The sequence below is a fragment of the Micropterus dolomieu genome, linkage group LG10 (assembly GCF_021292245.1).
Source record: "Micropterus dolomieu isolate WLL.071019.BEF.003 ecotype Adirondacks linkage group LG10, ASM2129224v1, whole genome shotgun sequence".
Classification (NCBI taxonomy): domain Eukaryota; kingdom Metazoa; phylum Chordata; class Actinopteri; order Centrarchiformes; family Centrarchidae; genus Micropterus; species Micropterus dolomieu.
This window is the reverse complement of record NC_060159.1, coordinates 9441964-9464607: the sequence shown is the minus strand read 5'-3', so window position 1 is coordinate 9464607 and position 22644 is coordinate 9441964. Positions and strand designations below refer to the sequence as shown.

The 22644-nt window shown below is 41.3% G+C and overlaps 1 protein-coding gene across 1 annotated transcript in view; it reads left to right on the top strand.

Annotated features, from left to right (window-relative positions):
* Positions 1–250: 250 nt before the first annotated feature.
* The window catches only part of LOC123977749 (mitogen-activated protein kinase-binding protein 1-like), a 24763-nt gene continuing 2369 nt past the window's right edge, over positions 251–22644 (top strand). Inside the window, exons 1-32 of the mRNA XM_046060683.1 lie at positions 251–580; positions 1725–1816; positions 5144–5203; positions 5314–5371; positions 6599–6769; positions 7088–7225; positions 7861–8043; positions 8513–8673; positions 9846–10035; positions 10553–10690; positions 10808–10995; positions 11081–11172; positions 11286–11411; positions 11783–11853; positions 13329–13450; positions 13565–13640; positions 13724–13835; positions 13973–14036; positions 14385–14495; positions 14644–14792; positions 15064–15101; positions 15644–15838; positions 15934–16073; positions 16193–16332; positions 17103–17294; positions 17980–18046; positions 19379–19534; positions 19992–20161; positions 20375–20669; positions 20784–20995; positions 21105–21192; positions 21467–21555. Coding sequence (XP_045916639.1) covers positions 440–580; positions 1725–1816; positions 5144–5203; positions 5314–5371; positions 6599–6769; positions 7088–7225; positions 7861–8043; positions 8513–8673; positions 9846–10035; positions 10553–10690; positions 10808–10995; positions 11081–11172; positions 11286–11411; positions 11783–11853; positions 13329–13450; positions 13565–13640; positions 13724–13835; positions 13973–14036; positions 14385–14495; positions 14644–14792; positions 15064–15101; positions 15644–15838; positions 15934–16073; positions 16193–16332; positions 17103–17294; positions 17980–18046; positions 19379–19534; positions 19992–20161; positions 20375–20669; positions 20784–20995; positions 21105–21192; positions 21467–21555 — 4225 coding nt within the window. The 5' untranslated portion in view covers positions 251–439. The remainder of the gene's footprint in view (positions 581–1724; positions 1817–5143; positions 5204–5313; positions 5372–6598; positions 6770–7087; positions 7226–7860; positions 8044–8512; positions 8674–9845; positions 10036–10552; positions 10691–10807; positions 10996–11080; positions 11173–11285; positions 11412–11782; positions 11854–13328; positions 13451–13564; positions 13641–13723; positions 13836–13972; positions 14037–14384; positions 14496–14643; positions 14793–15063; positions 15102–15643; positions 15839–15933; positions 16074–16192; positions 16333–17102; positions 17295–17979; positions 18047–19378; positions 19535–19991; positions 20162–20374; positions 20670–20783; positions 20996–21104; positions 21193–21466; positions 21556–22644) is intronic.

The window sequence follows — 22644 nt, the reverse complement described above, 5'->3', positions numbered from 1 at the left end:
TCTCGCTCTCTCTAATCCTATTAAATCAATTAGGTAGCCTTCAACAGCAACAAAAGCAATCATTGATGTAATCATGAGACCGGTACAGGTTGAGATTAAACTAGTGATGCAGGCAAAAAGCTGAGCCCCCCGACCTCTCACCCAGCCAGCCACCCCCAGTTAATGGATTTCGCAGCGTTGAGACAAGGAGACATCAGTCCAGAAGTGGTGGGACGCTGTGGGAGAAGTGCTTGATGTGAAGCGACAGGCGGCAGAAGACAGCAAACCCACTCAGGAGATTAGCGTCCACATGTCCGCAAAAAGTCAGCAGGAACACTGTCCGACTTTGTAAACCTCTAGTTTTCTCTGGCGTGCAGTGGTGGGAGGATCATTAAAGGCTCTCATTCACTGCTGCAGCCTGTACTGCATGCACACTTGAGCTGGTGGCTTGTCACGGTGGATGGTCAGTAGCTGTCCGGGCAGCCGGACTGCACGCAAAATGCCAGGAGACGGGTTCACGATTAAAAGTCGCATCAGGAATTTGCTGCGTTCTCCAGCAACCAAGCACAAGAAGAACAGGAAAGAGAGCCTCTCCAGCAAGGTATTTATCCACACGTCCGTCTTTAAAAGTAGCCTACAGGTTCATCTAATGGTGTCCCCTTGGACAAAAGTAGCCTTCAACTGAACAACGGGGCACCCTTTATAAAGTTGTAACCAATGGCTTTATTAATGGTTAATAAATAATTTACCTGAGATTCATGCAGTAGATTATTTATAAACCATTGATGAAAACAACATTTGGGTTTTTGTGAGAAATTCCTGAGTGGACCGATGAATAATCAATAATAATGAAGATTTATAATTGCATTATTACCAAATAGAAAGCATAAACACCAGCACAACACATTTTCACAACCTGGCTACCCAAAATTTGATCTTATGAGTGGTTTTATAACTCATCTATTAAGGCTGGTAAATTGTTTATTAACCATTAAAGCCAGTAGTTCCATCCTTTAGCTAATTAAAGGGACCTTATTAGAAAGTGATATAACTTCAATATATGAGACTGACTAGAAACCCAAAGCTCACAAAAGTTTGGCTGTGTTTCTGATTACTAACTTGCCATTGTCTGATTGTGCTTTTTATAATGTGCTGTTATTGTTTCAGATGTGTTAGTAGACTGTGGTCCATTCATATTACTCCAGACACTTAACAGCTGCTTAATAATTCCCAAGATAGACTTGCCTTCTGTCACATCTTCTGTTTAATCACTTAGTTAAAGCTGATCTTCTACATTTTGTTTTAAACACCTCTTATAGCCAAAAGATGAAATCATAATATACTTTGGTTTCAAGGTTGTTGTTTAACATATGGAAATGAACCCCTGCTGCATGTGAGCCTCGTCAATGCAAGACACAACTGTTTATCACAGAGAAAATAAGTAGACATAGAACAATGCGCAAGCTGACTAACTAATAAATCAACATTATTTTCTGTCCTTTACATCTGGCCACTGTCACATTGCAGATTGAAAATTGAGAAAACTGTATCTTAAAAGCGACCTGAAAGTTAAACTTTAGTGTAAATTATTTTAACTAAAGTTGACACATTAGTTGACTCTTAGCCCTCGTCTTCACATTTTGTAACCAAACCAATTCTGTCTTTGATTAATTGACAATGGCGCTTAGTTACATCACTGCTGGTTTGAGTTTGGTATGTATCGCTCCTGCTTTGTGTCTCTCCAGGTGACTTTGGAGAAGGTGCTGGGAATCACCGCTACAGGAAACAGTGGTCTTGCCTGTGACCCCCGATCTGGACTAGTGGCTTATCCTGCAGGGTAAGAGGAGGGAGAGCGACCATTTCTGCATCCTTATCTCGACATCTGACCTTTGACTTATCAACACTTCATGCACTCGCAGCTTCCTCTTCATATCTACCTCACGTAGATGCTTAGTGTGCAAATTTGTGTGCGTGTGCGTTATCTCTGCACTATCTCAGAGGAAATGAGGAGGAGAGGCTTTTTCATGAGGGAAACTCCAAAGCTTCTTTTTATCTTATCCTCAGGGAGGCTTCTCTTGACTCTCTCAGAGATATGCTGATGTAAAGAGCGTTGTGTAGTATTAATAATTCTATTCAAACAGTGACACTGGCTGTGTTAACTTGCTCAGTGCAGAATAACAACATCAAAAAAGTGACGTGTGAGCTGAAGGTTGGAGGATTTAGCTCTACAGTGGCGATGCTCGGGGGCCTCGGAGCTGCTGCACCACCAGGGTGAAAGCAGGGTTTCAAAACAAGCATGCTGTGTCCCGCGACTCTGTAAAAGAAACAGTGCACTGAGCCTCTTTTGTGTTGTTCTCAAATCTTCCAACAAAGCTGCGTTAATGCTAAGAGGGTCATTGGCTGTTTACAGTTTTGTTGCATCAAGGAGTGTTGGTTGGTGATTGAGTGTTTGAGAGATTGTGCGTCTGTGCATGGGCATTTCTGTGTACATGTGTGGGCGACGTGTGTGTTTGTCTGGTTCTGAGTGCCATTATAGCAAGCTTTATACTTCTCAAATTTGTGCACAGTCTGGCAATCCACCTGCCGTCTTCACTTTAAATCTGCACAAGCTGTGGTTCCAGAAATGCAGTTTCCTGGCACGGAGAGAAAGAACAGGCTCAGTGGATCGCTGATCTCTGTGCTGCTCTTGAACAGAATGTAAAGAGGAAGTTTTATTAGAAGGAAACAATATGGTTATGGCTGTATTATTTGGATATGGAAAACAATAATTACATAAAAGGTGGATACATATAAGTCAAAATAACACACTTCATGAAGCAAGACAGGACTTATTTTGAAGCATTCTAATCACCACTGCAAACATTAGGTGTTTAATGTTGTGTTTTTTACCAGTGAGAGTTTACAGTATCTCACAAAAGTGAGAACACCCCTCATATTTTTGTAAATATTTGATTATATCTTTTCATGTGATACAATTAAGAAATGACTGTGAAAATGATTTCTACAATGTAAAGTAGTGAGTGTACAGCCTGTATAACAGTGTAAATTTGCTGTCCCCTCAAAATAACACATCACACAGCCATTAATGTCTAAACCGCTGGCAACAAAAGTGAGTACACCCATCCATCCATCCATCCATCCATCGTCAATGCTTATCCTGCGTACGGGGTCGCGGGGGTAAGTACACCCCTAAGTGCCCAATTAGCCATTTTCCCTCCCCGGTGTCATGTGACTTGTTAGTGTTACAAGGTCTCAGATGTGAATGGGGAGCAGGTGTGTTAAATTTGGTGTTATCGCTCTCACACTCCCTCATACTGGTCACTGGGAGTTCAAAATGGCACCTCATGGCAAAGAACTCTCTGAGGATCTGAAAAAAAGAATGGTTGCTCTACATAAAGATGGCTTATGCTATAAGAAGATTTCCAAGACCCTGAAAGTGAGCTGCAGCACGGTGGCAAAGACCATATAGCAGTTCAATAGAACAGGTTCCACTCAGAACAGATCTTGCTGTGGTCGACCAAAGAAGATGAGTGCACATGCCCAGCGTCATAAACAGAGGTTGTCTTTGAGAAATAGACGTATGAGTGCTGCCAGCATTGCTGCAGAGGCTGAAGGGGGGGCGTCAGTCTGTCAGTGCTCAGACCATACACCGCACACTGCATCAAATTGGTCTGCACGGCTGTCGTCCCAGAAGGAAGCCTCTTCTAAAGATGAAGCACAAGAAAGCACGCAAACAGTTTGCTGAAGACAAGCAGACCACAGGACATGGATTACTGGAACCATGTCCTGTGGTCTGATGAGACCAAAATAAACTTATTTGGTTCAGATGGTGTCAAGCGTGTGTGGCGGCAACCAGGTGAGGAGTACAAAGACAAGTGTGTCTTGCCTGCAGTCAAGCATGGTAGAGTGTCATGGTCTGGGACTGCATGAGTGCTTCATTGAGGGAACCATGAATGCCAACATGCACTGTGACAAACTGAAGCAGAGCATGATCCTTCGGAGACTGGGTCGCAGGGCAGGATTCCAACATGATAACGATCCCAAACACATCTCCAAGACGACCACTGCCTTGCTAAAGAAGCTGAGTGTAAAGGTGATGGACTGGCCAAGCATGTCTCCAGACCTAAACCCTATTGTGCATCTGTAGGGCATCCTCAAACGGAAGGTGGCGGAACACAAGGTCTCTGACATCCACCAGCTCTGTGACGTCATCATGGAGGAGTGAGAGAGGACTCCAGTGGCCTGTGAAGCTCCGGTGAACTGCATGCCCAAGAAGGTCAAGGCAGCGCTGGAAAATAATGGCTGTGTGATGTGTCATTTTGAGGGTCCAGCAAATTTACACTGTTATAAAAGCTGTACACTCACTACTTTACATTGTAGAAAAGTGTCATTTCTTCAGTGTTGTCTCATGAAAAGATATAATCAAATATTTACAGAAATGTGAGGGGTGTACTCACTTTTGTGAGATACTGTAATTCCTCCTTTCCATGCAGTTTGTATTTCATATTTTGTCATGGTTTTTAAGAATGTTATCCTTAAAAGATTAGTTTAACATTTGGGGAAATACACAAGGTTGACGCCACTTAAATATGAAGCTGACTGAAGCCGATTAGATTAGCTTAGCATGAAGACTATAAACATGTTGAAACTGCTAGCCTGCCTTTGTTCAAAAGTAACAAAATCTGCCTATCTGCACCCTTAAAGCTACAAAGAAACACGTCATATCTTGTTTGTTTAGTTGTTTTATGGTAGACAGATTTTGTTAAACCTTAACTGTTTCTTTCTCTTTCCAGTCTTTATGCTAGCTAAGCTAACTGGCTGCAGCTTCATATTTAGCACACAGACATGAGATTAGTATTGATCTCTCCGTGTAACTCTGGGTACAGAAAGTGCAAGAAGTTTTCCAAAATGTCAAACTATTCCATTAAAATTAAATTCCCCTCTACGTAGTTTTAAAGTTCATAAATTCTTCTAATTGGGTTCAACCTTGTATGTCCCACCTTCAAACACTTAAGCAATGGAAATTTTCCTACTATTGCCTCAGTATAATACATACCAAACATGAGTTCTGTTCCAATGTAAATATGTACGTGTAGCCTATTATTGGTTTATATCATAAACATAACTCATATGTCAAAGTTTGATTCTTATTTTCCTCATGTAGGTGTGTGGTGGTCCTACTGAACCCCAAAAAGAACAGACAGCACCACATTATCACTTCAAGGTGAGTTGAACACAAATATAATCTGCATTTAACCATGAAACTGTCAAAACTACCTAAACATGAGTCACACTGAGCTGCCTTTCATTATTTATTTATTATACTTTTCACAGAAAGACCATCACAGCTCTGTCCTTCTCCCCTGATGGCAAGTACTTGGTCACAGGAGAGGTGAGTCATCTCACTGTCAATCCGTCATAGTCTTTAGCTCAGGCAGTTATCTGTTTTTCACATGAATTCAACATCTTGCCTTATTTTGTTTTGCATTTGGATGCCACACTGTTTAAATGCACACAAATGCTGTCCACAGGAGTGAGCATGTGTCACTGAGGATATATCAGCAGGATGTACTGTAGGCCCACAGTAATCTGTTAATAGTCACCATGTGGGCCTTAGTGTGGAAGTTCACTCGTGTTCCACTGTAATGTGTCAGTCAAAGAGTATGCAGTTATGTTGTAGTTACAGCGTGTGCCTCAACACAACAAACTATCTTAATGTGCCCCAGCTACTCAAAGCCGATTAAAGACTTCTCTGTGTAAGTGGATGAGCATGCAGTAGTTGCCATGACGGCAGAGAGCAAAGTTCAAAAGGCCAGATACAATGAGAATAGGCCGTTCTGCTGAAATTTAAAAGGAACGAAATGCCAAACTTTGCAGACTTGCGGTCGTGCTGTATTAAACTGATTTTTAATATTAAACTACTAAATGTATCTTTACAGGTCAATCTTCCAAGCCAAATGTTAATATTAGAGTCAGCAAGCAAAATTATTCCGGTTCTCTTTTAGCCTGTTTCGTTTCTGCGATCAAAGCTGAGGATTTCCTAAAAGTCTTAAAAGAAGAGAAGAGTTTAATACATTCCCGAATGTCTCTCACACACAGTCATTCACTAAAAAGAAGCTAATTTACATCAAGGACACACCGACAGACATGGACTTCTTTTTTCTTTGTCTTTCTTTTTTCTTTCCATCTCCTTTGTATGCAGCTCAGCCTTTAGTTGAATGTCATCCATTATCAGTGTCCTTCAGGCTGCCTTGCCGCTCACCTATTAACTCTTACCTTAGAGAGGTCATTCTACCACATTAAAATAAGAGACTACACAAATAGTCTGCTGACCTTTTGACACTTGAGAGAGAATTATGTAAACAGGCCGAGGGATGAGTAACTGTATACAGTGAGCAAAGGTCAGAGGACAGAGAGGATAATCTCTCAGAGAGCTGGATGGACTGGATTGACAGGTGCCTGTTGCCTGTTCCAGTGGATTTAAAGACTAGAGACAAAAAGAAACTAATGAAATACAGCACTGAGACACAAGAATGAGCCCTTTCTTTAATAAAAATCAACAACTTTTTCTTTTTTAATTACTCACTCCCCCTCCACATCCCTCTTTCCTTTCAACCAGAGTGGTCACCTTCCAGCGGTGAGACTTTGGGACGTGGCAGAACGAAGGCAGGTGGCAGAGCTCCAGTCGCACAAATATGGCGTCTCCTGTGTGGCTTTCTCCCCCAACAGCAAATACATTGTCAGTGTGGGAAACCAGCATGACATGATGGTCAACGTCTGGGCGTGGAAGGTACATCTCACTCTGAAGGAGCCCACAGTTACCGCCTCTTGCTAAGGCTGATGGTGTCTGCTCCATGGCAATGCTTGCTTGAGTTTATGATACTGGTGCAAGCTAGAACACACTTAGCTTCTACCTTTCACCTACACGATTCTTGTTAAGTTAAAGGAATAGTTCCACACTTAGGTGAGAAGATTGAAACTGCCCTCAGCAGCTGGTTAGCTTAGCTTACAGGAAGAAACAGCTTACCTGGCTCTGTTCAGTATAAATGTGCCTAAGCTCATAGAAGGCTTTAATATTAACATGTTTTGTTGTATTGTTCTCTTGCAGAAAGATGTAGTAGTGGCGGCCAACAAGGTGTCCAGTAAGGTGACAGGTGTGTCTTTCTCTGAGGACAGCTCCTACTTTGTGACTGTGGGGAACAGACATGTCAAATTCTGGTATCTGGACCACTGCAAGGCCAGCAAGGTATTCATTTCATAAAGTTACATCAGTCATATAAGCAGCAAACTTCCCTTTAGTACTGCTTGAAGTTTTCTACCTTCAGAAAAAAAGCTTTTTTTATCAAACATTTTGACACAGTATGAAATTGTCTTGAAAATTGTCCAGACTAGAAAAACAATCACTGTTAACCATGAGTTTGGTTTTGTCGCAGTTCCTGTTTCATTGTTCCAGAGCTGCACATAGATGCACAGATGTCAAAAAGACAGAATGGGGATGTAATGTCAACATACACAGATATTACTACATTTTAAATGTAAATGTATTCTGCTTTAAACACTTTAGTCCGAGCTAGAGGTTGACATGAGAATGTCCCATGACAGAGTAAAAAAAAAATCCCCAAAAATTTCCAATCCCGGGAGAATGACTCACATCCCATTTCATTCGCATTAAAAAAAAATCTGAAAATAGTGTTTACTCATAGTAGAACAGCATATTTATTTATAAAAACAGACCTGTGATTGCCTTCCTGTCCCGTCCCAGTCCTTTGATGATTAGTGAAATTTACTTCCATCCCGTGGGAATCCCACAGGAATGGAGGAAAAATGTCGGCCTCCAGTCTGAGCGACGTCAGCTAACGCTCACCCCTCTGTGGTATTTAGGCCAGTGCTCCTGTCCCTCTGCTGGGCCGCTCAGGGCTCTTGGGAGAGCTTAGAAACAACTTCTTCTGTGATGTGGCCTGTGGACGGGGCTCTACATCTGACTCCATCTTCTGCATTACCTCCTCTGGCCTGCTGTGTGAGTTTAACAGCAAGAGGATGCTGGACAAATGGGTGGACCTACGGGTGAGTGACCCACACAGGAAGTATCCAACACTGACAAGGTTGCCTGGGCTCCACTGCTACCACTACTTTTAACCTTAAACATTATTTTGCCATATCAGAGGGATGCTAATGGTTTAATGTTTAAATAATCTACCACTGTGTTTATGGTCAGTTTCCAGCTGTGGTGTTTAATCAAGAGGTTAAGATGAAGGTGTGTGCGTGTCCTGCCTTCTATCAGAGGATCAAAGACAGATTAGCAACAGGGATGAGGACAAGTACAGGATGTGTTTGGAAGTGTTCCAGGAAGGACGCATTTATGTTCCACTGCAACCATCTGTAGCCTTTATCATTACTAACAGGCACGGCTTGTTGTGGAGTCATCTTCACTTAATTATAATTTATTTTGTGTGCAGGGATGGATTTTACCCGTCTATAAATGACAGAGCTGTGAAATGAGCTGATGTGCCTGTTGTGTTGTCCTGCATTGTAGACGGGCATGGCCCAGTCTCTGTCTCTGTCTGAGGATATGATCTTCTGCGGCTGTGCTGATGGAACAGTGCGAGCCTTCAGCCCTGTTGACCTGCACTTTGTCTGCACGCTGCCGCGGCCGCACCCCCTCGGCTCTGACGTCTCAGCCATCACGGATGCCAGGTAAGGAGGGGCTCAGGAGTAACACATCCTTTTTCTTTGGCAGGAATCCGTTCAGGATCAAATGCTCGCTATTTATAGTGCTTCTTGTCTCAAGTGGCACAATTTCACACTCTGAATAACTCACTAAATGTTTCTTATTCCTGTGGAAGCTAGAGTCAAAATCTATAGTTGGTTCTACAGGGGGGAAGGACTCATCAACAACCTACTTTTTTTACCATAAATTTACTTTGATTTAAAACACTCACTTCTGTATTCTCTATGGCAAAACATCTATTTAAAAATCTGATTTATTATCATGCAGTGGGCTCCGCATCTGCCGTTTTCATATATCTCTCTATTCTGGTGGCATTGTTAGATTCCTACAGTGTTGTGGTTTTTTGTGTGTGTTTCTCTGTGTTTGTGGGAGTGACAGGGAACAGACAAACTAGTTTAGTACTGTGGATTTGTGGCTGCAATACTGTTCTGCCAAGCATGGGGGATAAGCTCACAAAACTGCTGATGTCTGATTCTGTCTAGTGTAGTCAAGTTGTTGACAGTGAGGGTGGTGTTTTATGTTTCTGGTTTTATAGTGTAAAATCTTCTTTATTGATAAATTCAGACTTGTGGTGTAAGCTCTCCTTGGTACTGAAGTGATTTCAATGTTGTTGTTGTTTGGCAGATCACTACCGCTTGTTTCTCAGGGGTAAACCAGTAGCAAAGGTTTGTAACGCCAGGCTGGCTGTGGCGATCCTGATGTGGATGTTATATGAATATTTCACGTACTCTGTTCAGCTTTGGCTGCAGTAGCAGCACCTGTGACTGGCAGACAAATATCTTCCCTGTTATCTGCGGAGACGCTGGACAGGGTGCGCACACTGACAGTCAATATCAGATAGTGTACAGATATCAAGAAAAATATCATAAACTTACTGTTGAATAGCTACAAAAGAAAATGTTATTATATGATATGGTAAATTAAAGATAATTATTATGTATGCCACAAGGTGTATTTTGAAGTGATATCACATGCTACAATGTGGTATGTAGTGCCGTATTTTAAGCTTAGGTTTCTAAATTGTACCACATTCTAAGTCCAGACAGAGATATTAGTAAGATATATATGTTTTTAAGAAACCATCTATTGCTGTTAACCCATGGTCTTTAAAAATGTATTCCAATCTCTTTCCCATCAGCCACCTGTTTTCCACCAAGACTGACGCCCGTTACCCAGACACCGTTGCTGTTATCTTTGATCCCGTCAGCCACTGGCTCAGCTGTGTATATAGCGACCACAGTGTGTATGTGTGGGATGTGAGAGATGTCAACAGGGTGGGGAAGGTGCACTCTGCCCTCTTCCATGCTGCCTGTGTCGGGGACCTGGAGGTAAACAGGCGAGGAGGCAGTGAACGATACATATCTCTTTAACCATAGTGACACACGTGGTGTGTTTAAAACCAGCCGGTGACACCAATGGATAATATTATTGTATTTTGTTGAATGTTATGTGAATGAATGCAATATATTCATATTTATAATTAGCTATATATTAATATTGTGCTATTACTCACATGTGTGGGTGTTGAACTTGCAAATAATAGACCATAAAAGGCAATTCATACTGCATTGTAAAATTGCATTATAGATAGAACTCTGACTATAATTGCGAGTGATAGATATGAAGGCTTGTCTTTGCTCGCCTTATTCATTCAAAATTACCATTTTCACAGCATTTGAAATGGAAAAGTACCAAAGCTAATGATTACAATTCAGTATAATGCTCCATAGTGAATGTCAATCTACGGCACAGCATGGGTATTTTATAAATCCATACTATTTAGCCTCATATAATATTCCCTGAACCCACACCCAACTAAACACCTTCTCTCTCGTTCTTCGTCAGATGTTCCCAGATGTTCCTGGGGAATTAGGTGCTGGTTTGTCATCAGGCGCATTCCTTAGTTGCTCAGCTGACAACACCATTCGACTGTGGCACATGAACGATTGGACACAAACTCATGCTCAGAACATCCTCAGCAGTGTGAGTTGGGCTTCAAACAGCATATGTCTTCATCTCGTACTAAAGAAAATGTTGACATTTCAGAAGCACTTATTATCCCTGCGATGGATAATTTCTCTATCCACCATTGCTTTGCAGGATCTCCTAAATATAATCTACATAGATGGAAACACTGGTGCCTTGCTGGATCCAGAATGTACGACAAATGCAAATGTAGACAAACCAGGGGATGGACAGACAGCAGAAAGTAGGACGGGCATCAGGACCATCTGTGTCAGTCCAGACGGCAAACACCTGGCATCTGGAGATCGCAACGGCATGCTGAGGTAGGACAAGAAGGCTAAAACTGAGACTGACGCCTGAGTGACGTGACCTCCATCCTAAAAAAAATGTGAATTAATATTGCTGCAGGGTTCATGACCTCACCAGCATGGGGGAGATTCTGAAAGTGGACGCCCATGACGCTGAGATCCTTTGTCTTGAATACAGTAAACCAGAAACAGGTCAGTGTGTGTGTATGTGACTGTGTTAGCAATTATACTGATGGCATGCTTGAATAATATTTGTGCTTTGGCTGTGTATGCAATATGTGATTAAGTTGTCTTATTACTGTCAGGTCTGAAGCTGCTGGCCACAGCTAGCAGGGACCGTCTGATCCATGTCTTGGATGCTGAGGATGACTACAGTCTGGTGCAGACACTCGATGAGCACTCTTCATCCATAACAGCCGTCCGCTTTGCTGGTAAACCTCTTGAGACACTGTCAACATCTGACAGCTAATCTTTTCTTAATCCTCACTTTCATCTCCATTCAGTCCCACACAAAGTGCTTCTTTTATTTCACTTGCAGCCCTGCTTGTTTAGATAATAGATGACAACTATACATGTGTAGTCAGGCGGAGCTTTGTTTGTTAATAAGCAAAGGTTTTTCTGTTGTGTACTATTTATTCTTTTACTTTTTAAAGTAAAAAAAAATATTGGTACTAGCTGACTGATGAAGACTAATATAATTTTTGCATTGCCTACAGGTCTTAATAATGAAAATAATTATTATAATTATAATAATGTACTTTTTTAGAAAAGTCGCAATTTAATATTTGTCTTTGTTCATCAGCCAATGACAACAAGGTGAGGTTGATCAGCTGTGGGGCAGACAAGAGCATCTATTTCCGCACTGCACACAAGGTAAGAGAGCAAGATTCAGTCCACCAGCTCCCACCATCAAACATGCAGGCCTATCTTTTCACAGGTAGAATAGATGATTTCAATGAGCTGTAAGCCGTCATCATCAAGATTAAAACAACAAAAGGCCTAAAATGTTTAATTTGGTATGTATTGAAACCAGAATATATGGAAGTTTTACTTTTTTACTTAAATTATGGGGAAAATGAACTACCTGAAAATCATCATAGCAAAGCTAGAACTATATTACTTTTTGTTATGTAATCAATGATTTAGCTTTTTTGCTGCAAGTTGGATGAGAAGTTCGATGCTACTGAGATCAATACCAATCTCATGTCTGTGTGCTAAATATGAAGCTACAGTCGGTTAGCTTAGCTTAGCACAAAGACTGGAAACAGATAGCCTGGCTCTGTCCAAAGGTAACAAAATCCACCAATCAGCACCTATATTTTTTTTACCTTAAAATACACATTGAGGAGCTACTCTGGTCTCAGCATTCTCTGCTGCTTCATTGGTTTGTGCAAAAAGTCTTCATTAATTCCTCACGTTAAGGGCTCAGTGTGCAGCTCAACAGTAACAAAATCCATTAAGCTTCTGTTTGTGAACACTACTGCATATAGGGCCTACTATAAAAGGAGTATTTGGACTGCAAGTTGTATAACTAAATGCGATAAAGGAGACATCCAGCTTCAGCCTTTCCTCTACATTTGCTTCTGGGTTTCTGGGACAGTTTTCTGTTCGGTCAGAGTTGCATAAGTTACAACATTCTTCAAGATTCAGGCCACTGCAGTGACTCATGAACGTTTTGTAGAGCACAAGAAACAATGGCTTGTTAGTTAAACTTCTCCTCAGCATCCAGACATTTATGGAGTATTCATTTCAGAAACTTGTTGTGACAGGTCGGTGCTGCCCGCAGAACGTTAATGAGCATCTTCAGTGCTGTCTGTTATCATGCTCTGGGTTTTCAAGGATTCTAAATTAACCTTAATAGTCTTTATTAACAATGTATGTGTAATTGGATGGCTAAACACTGATTTTATATGGATTAACCTTCAAAAATTTTGAAGACCCGATGATTACATTGGGTTTTTGTGAAAGGTATTCATTCCACCAAACTTTTTAGATATCTGATTGCATAGGACAAGCTTGATGGTTTCTCTCCAAACAATACAAAGATGAGCTGCAAGATGGCTTGCTTGGAATGAAATTCCACCAAGTGTTCTTACTTTTTGTTTAGTCATACAAACAGAGACAGAAAATAAGGGACAAATATGCAGAATATAAAGGTCAGAGTTCAGTTAGGTGGCATAACTCAACTAATGCTTCTTATCCAGCTACTTAATACAATTATTAGATGTAATCAAATTCCATTTCCCAAGTAGGTCATTAACCATAATCAGAGCCATCATCAGTGAGCTGTAGGATATAGTTGTAATGTTGATCGTTCGCAGTTAGCAGTGTATCTTTCTGTTTTACAGACAGACAGAGGAAAAGAGTTCAGGCGTTCTCACCACATGGTGAGTAAGACCACACTGTACGACATGGGTGTGGACCCCACCTGCAAGTATGCTGCTGTTGGCTGTCAGGACCGCTGCATCAGGTAAGTGCGTGAGGACATGTATGTGTTTCTGAAGGTCCATGAGGTCAGCAATGGGAAACAAGTCTTAGAAGAAACGCATTCCTTTAATTTTTATGGTTTCTTTTTCTAATGAAGGATTTTCAACATCAGCAGTGGCAAACAGAAGAAACTCTACAAGGGATCACTGAGTGAGGATGGCAGTCTGCTCAGGGTAACATTTTCCTCTACACTCTAAATGCCTTTCCATTCCTATGTATAAACTGTATTGACTTTTAAACGTTTTTGTCCTGGAAGGTTCAGCTTGATCCGTCAGGTCAATATGTGGCCACCAGCTCCTCCGATAAAAACATCAGCATCTTTGACTTCTACACTGGGGAGTGTGTCGCCACCATGTTTGGGCACTCTGGTAACAGAACACCCTAACTTCACATACACATACTTTATGTTGTCAAACTGTGAGTAAATTACACTTTTATAGCAGGGAATAAGATCTAACATTGCCGGGGACTACAATATCATATCACCATATTTTTTGTTTTGCAGAGATTGTCACTGGGATTAAGTTTACCAACAACTGCAAGCATTTGATTTCTGTGTCAGGAGACAGGTGAGAAACAGTCCTGTGTATCGTCCTACTAGTGGCTCCCTTGGATTCACTATGACTCCTGTAATCTGGAGTATACTGGAGATCATTTAGAATCATTTAGAATATTAAAAAAGCATTAGTTCTATATTTAAAATCTGAGCTTTAATAATAATGACATATCTGAGTATGAATCGTGCACCAGAATAAAACTGCAGTAAACCAGGACTGAAGCAGCACCCAAATTAAGATCATCTTCAGCAATGCTGCCAGAGGAAATGAGTAGGGAAATGTGTTTGCAGACAGTTTCCTCAATAGTCAAGCTGAAATGAAATGTTGAATTTTTAATGCCTGAATGCTTTTATCTCCCAGCTGTATCTTTGTGTGGCGACTGGCTCCAGAACTGACAATCAGCATGAGAGAGAGGCTCAGCCAGCTCCGGCAAAACCCAAACGCACCACCTTGCATGACCTCCAGCCTCAGGTGACGACACATGACACCTTCAGCTTCTGAGGACCTTTCATTGATTGCATTCATTCCATAAAATTTGTGCACACCCGGAGAAACATATAAATTTCACTTATAAAGACTGCCAGAATGCTCATCATTTTATCTGGGCCTCTGACTCCAGGCGAGAGGTGTACAGTGCCCCCACTCTGGGTGGTCTGTCCTCTGACAGTGACCGTGAGCATGAGGAGGAGGACGGAGCAGAGAATGATGACCCAGAAGATGTTGCAACCAACACTTCCTCTGATAGCAGCCATGGAGAGGAGGACACAGGTACTGTCTGATTATGAACTGAATGAGAATACAAACAGAGTGCAGACTCTAACCCAAGTGTTTATCGGGGGAATTAGAATCATGTGGCAGTGACTGAATGTTGTCCATTTATATGCAACCACCTGCTTTGGGGAGTATCTGCCATCTGCAGTAATCCTGACCTTTTATTCTCTCTGTGGAGGGCAGCTTTTGAGGAAAACAATCCAGAGATCAAACAAGTACTATTGAGTTATGTTTAAGCTTCTGATTGTTGTGCTCTTTCATACAACAGGTGGCTCAGATGAAGGACAGGACTGGGAGTGCACAAAGGTTGGTGGTTATATTCGATATGAAAAGACCACTATCAGTATAGATGAAATGACATGCTTTGAAGGGATAATTTTACTTGAATGTCAGAGTTCAGTGTAATGCAGTATGTGATTTTTTTCCCATCATGTCATGTTAAATCCCATGTTTTCCCTTAATTCAGTTCCTGAGAAACACTTCATAGTCATCAGTAACAGCATAAAATAACCATTACATGCTTTTAAGTATAAAGAATGGACGGTTAATGGTCCAGTCTACTATCTCTTTTAGGTTTCTGTCAGTACTTCAGAAGGACTGAAGTCGTTTAATGATCTTGGGCTTCACTCTACCATACATGAGATTAAATCCTCTGTGATGTACTAGAGGGGAAATACCCTGCTGAGTCTTAAAAGTGAAATCCATTCTGAAATGCACAGACAGAGTGGGGCTACTAAAAACTAGATCACACAACTTCATCTGAGGAAGGCACTTCCAGTAGTTGTCAACTTTAATAGAAATCATGGTTCACTGTGTCAACTTGTACATCTCCTGTACGTCCTTTCTAGCATGGAGTTGTTGGCCAGGTGGCTCCTGACTCCTCTAAGCGTCCTCGGAGACGCTGGTCTCATCGTATGGGCTCTCTGGAAGTGATGGTTAAATCCATGCTAGACCTGAGGCAACTGGAGACCTTTGCTCACAAGAAAAACAGCCCCAGTCATGACAGAGAGAGGCAGAGCACATCCAGCCTCCAGGAGCCCATGGTATGCATGGATCTATGTCTGAGAGAGACAAAGAGGGATCCATGTATGTGTAATCACACTGCTAACTCACATATGCTCAATTTCTGCTGCTGCAGTTGGAGGAGAGAGCCAAGAGGCATCGGGCCTGGCCACATGCTGACTGGCTGTCCTCACAAACATCCAAGGGCATCAGGGGGTCTGATGGAACTGTGCTGTACTCTGAGGAGAACGAGGACGATACAAGTCTACGGGGCAGGTAGATCCCCTCTCAGTACACAAGGTTTCACAATGAAACTTGAAAAGAACAAAGGTGCCTTTCTATTCTTGGTTTAATGTTTCCCTCCGCCCCTGTTCCTCATTGTTTTCATACGTCAGTGATTACATAGTGAAGGAGCAGCATTGCAGGATGCAAGGGCGAGGGATCCGCAGTGAGAGCCAGGAAAGCCGCAGCCCGGACAGTGCTTGCTCTCTGGGCTACAACAGCCGGGAGTCCAGCCCAGATCGTGTCCTGGATGGTGAGGTCTTACTCTGATGACAACAAGAAAAGACATAATAACAAAAAAAAACTGTTAAAGCACAAGCGTTACATTTAATTTAATAATTTACTTTTGCTAAAAAGACAAAAATTACTTTTACTTAGAACACGAGGGCACAAATGAAGATTAGCCTTAAAAGCCAATACAAATTGAAAATTTCTGCCTTTAATATCCCCCAGTGGCTTTATTAGAAAGACAAATTTCAGCAGGATTTTAGCATTTTTCTATAAACTCAAAATAATTTCTTAAAGATTCTACAATCATGCAAAATATCAGTGAAGGTTTTTCTTGCTGCTGGTTGCAATAGTCGAGTGAGCTTGAATAAATCAAACTAATGTCTAAGGAATTTTAAATAGGTATCAAAGTCACACGTATATGTTGTATTTCATTAATTGTATCTGTCTGCATTTCTGTTCTAAATGTCTTCTCAAAGGGTGTCAAGCGCTGGAATTAAAATGAAAAGCTAAAATGTAAATGAAAGCCATCACTTCAACATACAGTAAATCTGATACCTGGCGCGAGGGATTTGAGCACACAGAGCTTAGGATTTTTACAGTTTCAGACCTGACTTTTGTCATATAATACTACCACATAAGTCTCAGTGTTCTGGCTGATCATTTGCTAAGGATTATCAGGTACCTACCTGGTGTATGCAGTAGATGTACTATCAAGTCAAGGTGGGTTTGGAAAGGTTTTTTTTTCTCTCTCCCTTGTGCTTAAGCTTAGCTGTTTCTCCTTTGTGCTTTTAGATTCTGCAGATGGGGAGTCCCTGAGCCAGGACAGCTCTGATGAGGAGAATGACGAGAGGGAGGAAGAAGTGCAAAAGGCAGAAGTGACGAGTATGGACGAGGCTCTGAGGACAGTGACTGGCACTGCTGACTGCAGTCAAGAAGATTTCCTCAAGCAGAACTTTGAGGCACTGGCAGAAAGCTGCAACATGGGTATGACAGGCCAAACACTCACATGCAACTTTAAAGGAATAGTTATGGGACATTTTGGGAAAACGCATTTTCTCTTTCTTGCTGAGAGTTGAGTAAGAAGATATAATGTGAAGCTACAGCCAGGAAATGGTTAGCTTAGCTTAGCATAGAGACTAAGCAGGGAGAAACAAAACCTAGCTCTGTCTAAAGGTAGAAAAATCCACCTGCCAACACTTTCCTACTGTCTCGGCTGATCTCAGCCTCCAGGACTCCAGGATGTCAGTGCGCACAACAAAGAAAAAGTGCATATAAATCCCCATAAAAACACAACTTGTCGTTTTTACACTTCCTTTTTTTATACGGATTAAACAAGCAAGATGCTGTCAACTAGTTGACAACATCTCTCGGACAGAGCAAAATTAGATGTTTCCCTAGTCAGTCTTTATGCTAAGCTATGTTAATTGTCTCCTGGCTGAAGCTTCACCATTAACAGACAGATATAAGACTGGTATCTTTTTCATCTAACTATATTCAAGAAAATGAATATGCTTATTTTCCACAATGTTGAACTATTCCTTTGTCCTCATATGCAAATAGTCATGCAAACAATATTGATCTTGGTTTCTCGTTCACTCTGTTTCTCTTTCTTTGTTTGTTGTCTCCCTCTGCCACTTTGTTTTTTCTAATGCTTCATGTCTGTCCACAGCTGAGCAGAGCAGAGTCCCTAGGCTCAGTATGTCTTCACGCTTCCTGGCCAGAGGACATAATAACAGGTACTGTTGACCACTTCTTACCAGTGTGGATTCACAGCTATAATTACAAACCCATGTGGACTCATGCACATTGCTCTGCTAAACCATGTGTACCTCCCTGAGCCAAGCTGTCAGTTTAAAATGACATTGTTCATTTTTAGGCAATTTCATGTGTGTAGGAAGATTGTTTTTTATTCTTAGAAGTTTTTACTTTTTAGATTTTAGAAATACTCTATGCTTATTTACTTTCCTGCAGGGAAATAGATGAGAAGATGTCTGAGTGCTAAAAATTAAGCTACAACCAGCAGCCTGTTAGCTTAGCTTAGCACAAAGACTGGGAACAGCTTTCACTTTGATTTTTGAACAGATTAAACAAATAAGATATAGTGCGTTGTAGCAACTATACTTAAAAGCAAAAACAAAGTAGTTGCTGAGAGGCTGAGGTAGGGCCTTTTGGTGCTGTTTGTCTGACTCGCTGCACAAATAATTTGCGGATTTCAAAGAATATAGTCTATTGGTTTTATTGATGAAAATATGCAACTTAATATAATGTGAAAACCGTATATTCAAAATAATAAGAATACCGCGGTCAACAAAAAATACAACGTCCCATTCACTCACCCTCTTTCTGCCACTGGCATTGAACAGGTGTGTAAATTAACTATACAGAAATCACCACCCACATCCACTTGACTTGCCAAAAAAGTGCAACAACAAATAAACCTATATACAATTAATTCCAAAGTTCATGACTCCTACATGTGTTACTTAGTGAGCTTTAGACAAAGCCAGGCTAGCTGTTTCCCCCTGTTTCCAATCTTTGTTAAGCTAAGAAAAAGCTAAGTTGACCAGCTACTGGCTGTAGCTATTAGTGTAACGTTACATACCTTTAGTATGACAGTTTTATTGTCTTTTTTTTCTTCTTAAAATGACATGTTCCCAATATGCCACTCTCATGACAGTACAGTAAGTATCTTGCTACTGTGCCGCTGGTTAGCATAGCTTAGCATAAAGACTTGAAGCAGGCAAAATCAGCTAGTCGGGCTCTGTCGAAAGGTAACAAAATCCACCTATTAACACCTCTAAAGCTCATTAATTGACATGTTATATCTTTAATCTGCACAAAAACTATATTGAAAAAATGTTATGGTTTTCTGGGGTAGTGAGCTGGACTATTTCTTTGTCAAGCACTTTGGCTGCTCGTTCTAGCTTCATATCTAGTTTGCAGACATGAGAGTTGCATCAATCTCACTCTCTCTCAGCAAGAAAGCTTATAGGCGTATTTGCCAAAATATCTAACTTTTCTGTTAACTTACTGCTCCCCAAACCCTGTAATACCTTCCTTCTGTGTAGGGGCATGCCTGTGTTTGCCAAAGTGCATGGAAAGGAAGAAGGCGGCCACTCTGCTAAGCCGCCTGTATCAAAAGTACGGCCCTTGATGGAAGACAACCAGAGCAGAGACACGGAAGACAAGACCCCTGTGTCCCCTGGCAGGAGCGAGGGGCCAAAGTAAGAAGAAAACTCAGAATAGGTTTATTTATAGTGCTTTGGCAGACTTAGATTAATGAATCAGAAATGTTAAAAGATCCAAAAAGCACAAAATGTACTCTGTTTGCATAAATACATTGTTAGAAACATTAATAAATCCACATGGCAAGAATGTAATATAATACATTCAGTACTTGACAAACTAGGCTACAATGTTTACATATTTTTACAAATTACAACCAGTACATTTCTGCTGTTACTTGCAGATTAATAATGTATATGGGTAATCAAAAGCAGAAAGAAACTGAACTATCATCATAATGATGCACATGCAAATGAAATAAACTACATAGAACAGACACAAAAGAAAATGAAAACACAAATCAAAACTGATACTTCCTTTGGCTTGCTTTTTACCATTTTTGTGACTGAATTATTGTGTGCGAAGTGATCTTAAAGCTGCTGTGTTGCTTCTCAGCAGGGTAGATGCTCCAGAGAGAGACTGTGCTCCTCCCCGTAGACCCCTGAAGAAGAAGACTTCAGGGTCTCACCTGTGGAGGCTGTCCAATTCTCCATCCAGAGCTCCGCTGCTGGACAGAGCAACATGTTTACAGAAATCACACTCTGCCCAAAGCCTGTCCTCAGACTGTACGTTTCATCATCATTTTGTTAGTTTATTATTAATATATATTTGCTTACATCTCTGTAATATTTGGGTTAGTAAATGAGCTACATTAGCTCCATTATGTGTACATTGTGAGGCAGTGAAACTGCGCGAAGAGTGTATTTGAACATAAATTTACAAAACATAATAAAATGTAAATTTTTTTATTAATCTCCACTTCTAAATTTTTTCTCCAGCTCTGCACTCCCCTGTGCCCTCTAGTGACGGAAGAGAGTTGCACAAAAGACCTCAGCCGCTTATCCTGGATCATGACACTCCCAGGCCTTCCTTCCACTTTTCTTCACCCTCTTCTGGGTCCCCACAGTCTCCCCAGTCGCCCCTGCCCTGGGAGAGCCCTAAACTCAGGCCCCAGCACTCCTACATGAATCCCACTACCAGCTCCATGGCCAAAAGCAGCCGCTCCTCCTCACTGGTAGAGGGTATCCAGATGGGCTCTCCACCTTGCTCCCCCGCCTTCCACAAGGCCACAAGGTCATGCGGGGAGCTGGATGTTGAACCTCCCATGCTCACCTCGTCTCCTGTCGCCGCTTTCCCGTCTACTGTCTCATCAACATCTTCTCTCTTATTGTGTCCTATATCAAACAGTTCCTCCCCAACGTCTACAGTTTCACCCTCTCCTTATGCCCAGAACATCCCGCCCTCTCGCATCCCACTCCCCAAACAGCCCCTCAGCCCTCGCCGCAGCCTCTGCCTGGAGGTAAAGCCGAGCTTAAGTTGTCCTGGAGGGCCGCCGAGGGCTTCTTCTCCTGCCACAGACCCTGGATGTGACGTCACACCTACTCCAGGCAACAGTCAAGGTTAGACAACCATCCATATACTGTAGATGTGACACATAAACGTATAAGTTAAGAACTGAAAAGCGGATTGCATGTGTGTGTGATTCTGTATATATCTTGTTGTCTTCAGCACTGGGCAGGCCTCTGTCTCTAAGTTTGGATTCCTCTTTGCCAAGTTCACTGCCAGTGAGGCGGAAGAGAGCCTCGGTTTCAGAGAGGTACATTTTTACACCTCTTCCAAACTTTTTGTTTGAGTTTTCTAAAAAAGACCTATAAACGTAGTAAAGTCTTTTTTTTAACTTGTTACTTATTGTATTAAGGGTCATCAACTGATCATGACAAAGGGTGTTACAGTATTGAGCAGATTTTACAGATTAGGTTTAATAAACATTAAACATTAAACATAACATAACTATTCTGCTCTTTCAATCTAATTACTCAAAATTAGCATTTACACAGTGATTGATGCATGTGTCTGACATTTTTTCCCAGTGCCATGGAGCCAGGACTGGTGACTGTAGCCAAAGAGTGCCCTCTGGTGCCACAACAGGCCCACATATCGAGTGCTGACCCCCCGCCAGGTCTGGCCTCCAAGAACTCTTTCACTAACCTGTCCATGGCTACCGCTCCTCCTCTTAATCCCTGCATTTGTTTACACTGCTTGGAACCTATGGGTGGCAATGTCCTCCAGAGTTCAATGAAGTCAATTAACAGATTTTTGATTCAGACAAATAAAACAGCAGTTGCAATAGTCAAGGTGTGAGGAGATTAAAGCATGTATAATGGTCTCTGTGTCTTAAGATAGATTGTATTTTTTGAAACAAGATGATAAAAACATGATTTAACAAGCTTTGCGCTTAAGCACAAAGCTTATCCAACAAAACATCAAGATTTCCTGCAACAGGCTTGATATTCCACTTATCACTTCGCTTATCAGCTGATGGCAATAAAATTTGCTAAACACATTCACGCTTTTTCAAAGGATAGACTCTTTCCATGTTGGACTCCTCATGTCATCCATGTATGTTTGCACACAGTATATTGTAAGTCTCAACATTATAATCTCATAGAAAGAATTCAGTTACATTAATCCCCTTTTTAATGTTAATATACTAATTGCCTATTATTTAACATTATCCTATACATAGAACCTTAGTTAACTGAAGTTCCACTGCAGACTGTTTTCCTCTCATTGCTCACTTACTCAGTAAATAAAGGTGTCTAACAGAGTTAGAATACTGAGGTGATTCTTAAAATAACTTCTTCATCCTGTTCTTCACGCTCCTGTGCCTGCTGTTTTGTGGATGATAACTGTCTCATAGAGGCACCAGACTTCATTTCATTTCAATTTGAAAACACAGAAACCATAAATGCCATTAAGTGATATCCCGTCCACACTTGTACCTACAACTGTGTGTTTGCCGGAGAATATAAACTGTGAAATCATTTTTTCACAGCTCACACAGCTCCTTCTCTCTGGCTTTGTGCGGCAGCCTCCTCGTGTGTTTTGTCTATAGTTTCTTTTCTGCCACCAAGTTATTCTTGTTTTTGTTTATTTTGTTCTTGTAATGCTCCTCAACCTTTTGCTCAAAATTTACTGCCTACTTCGCTCGATAACTGTGTGTTCGTGTGTATTATGCTGTACAGTATATGCGTCTTTGTGCACACTC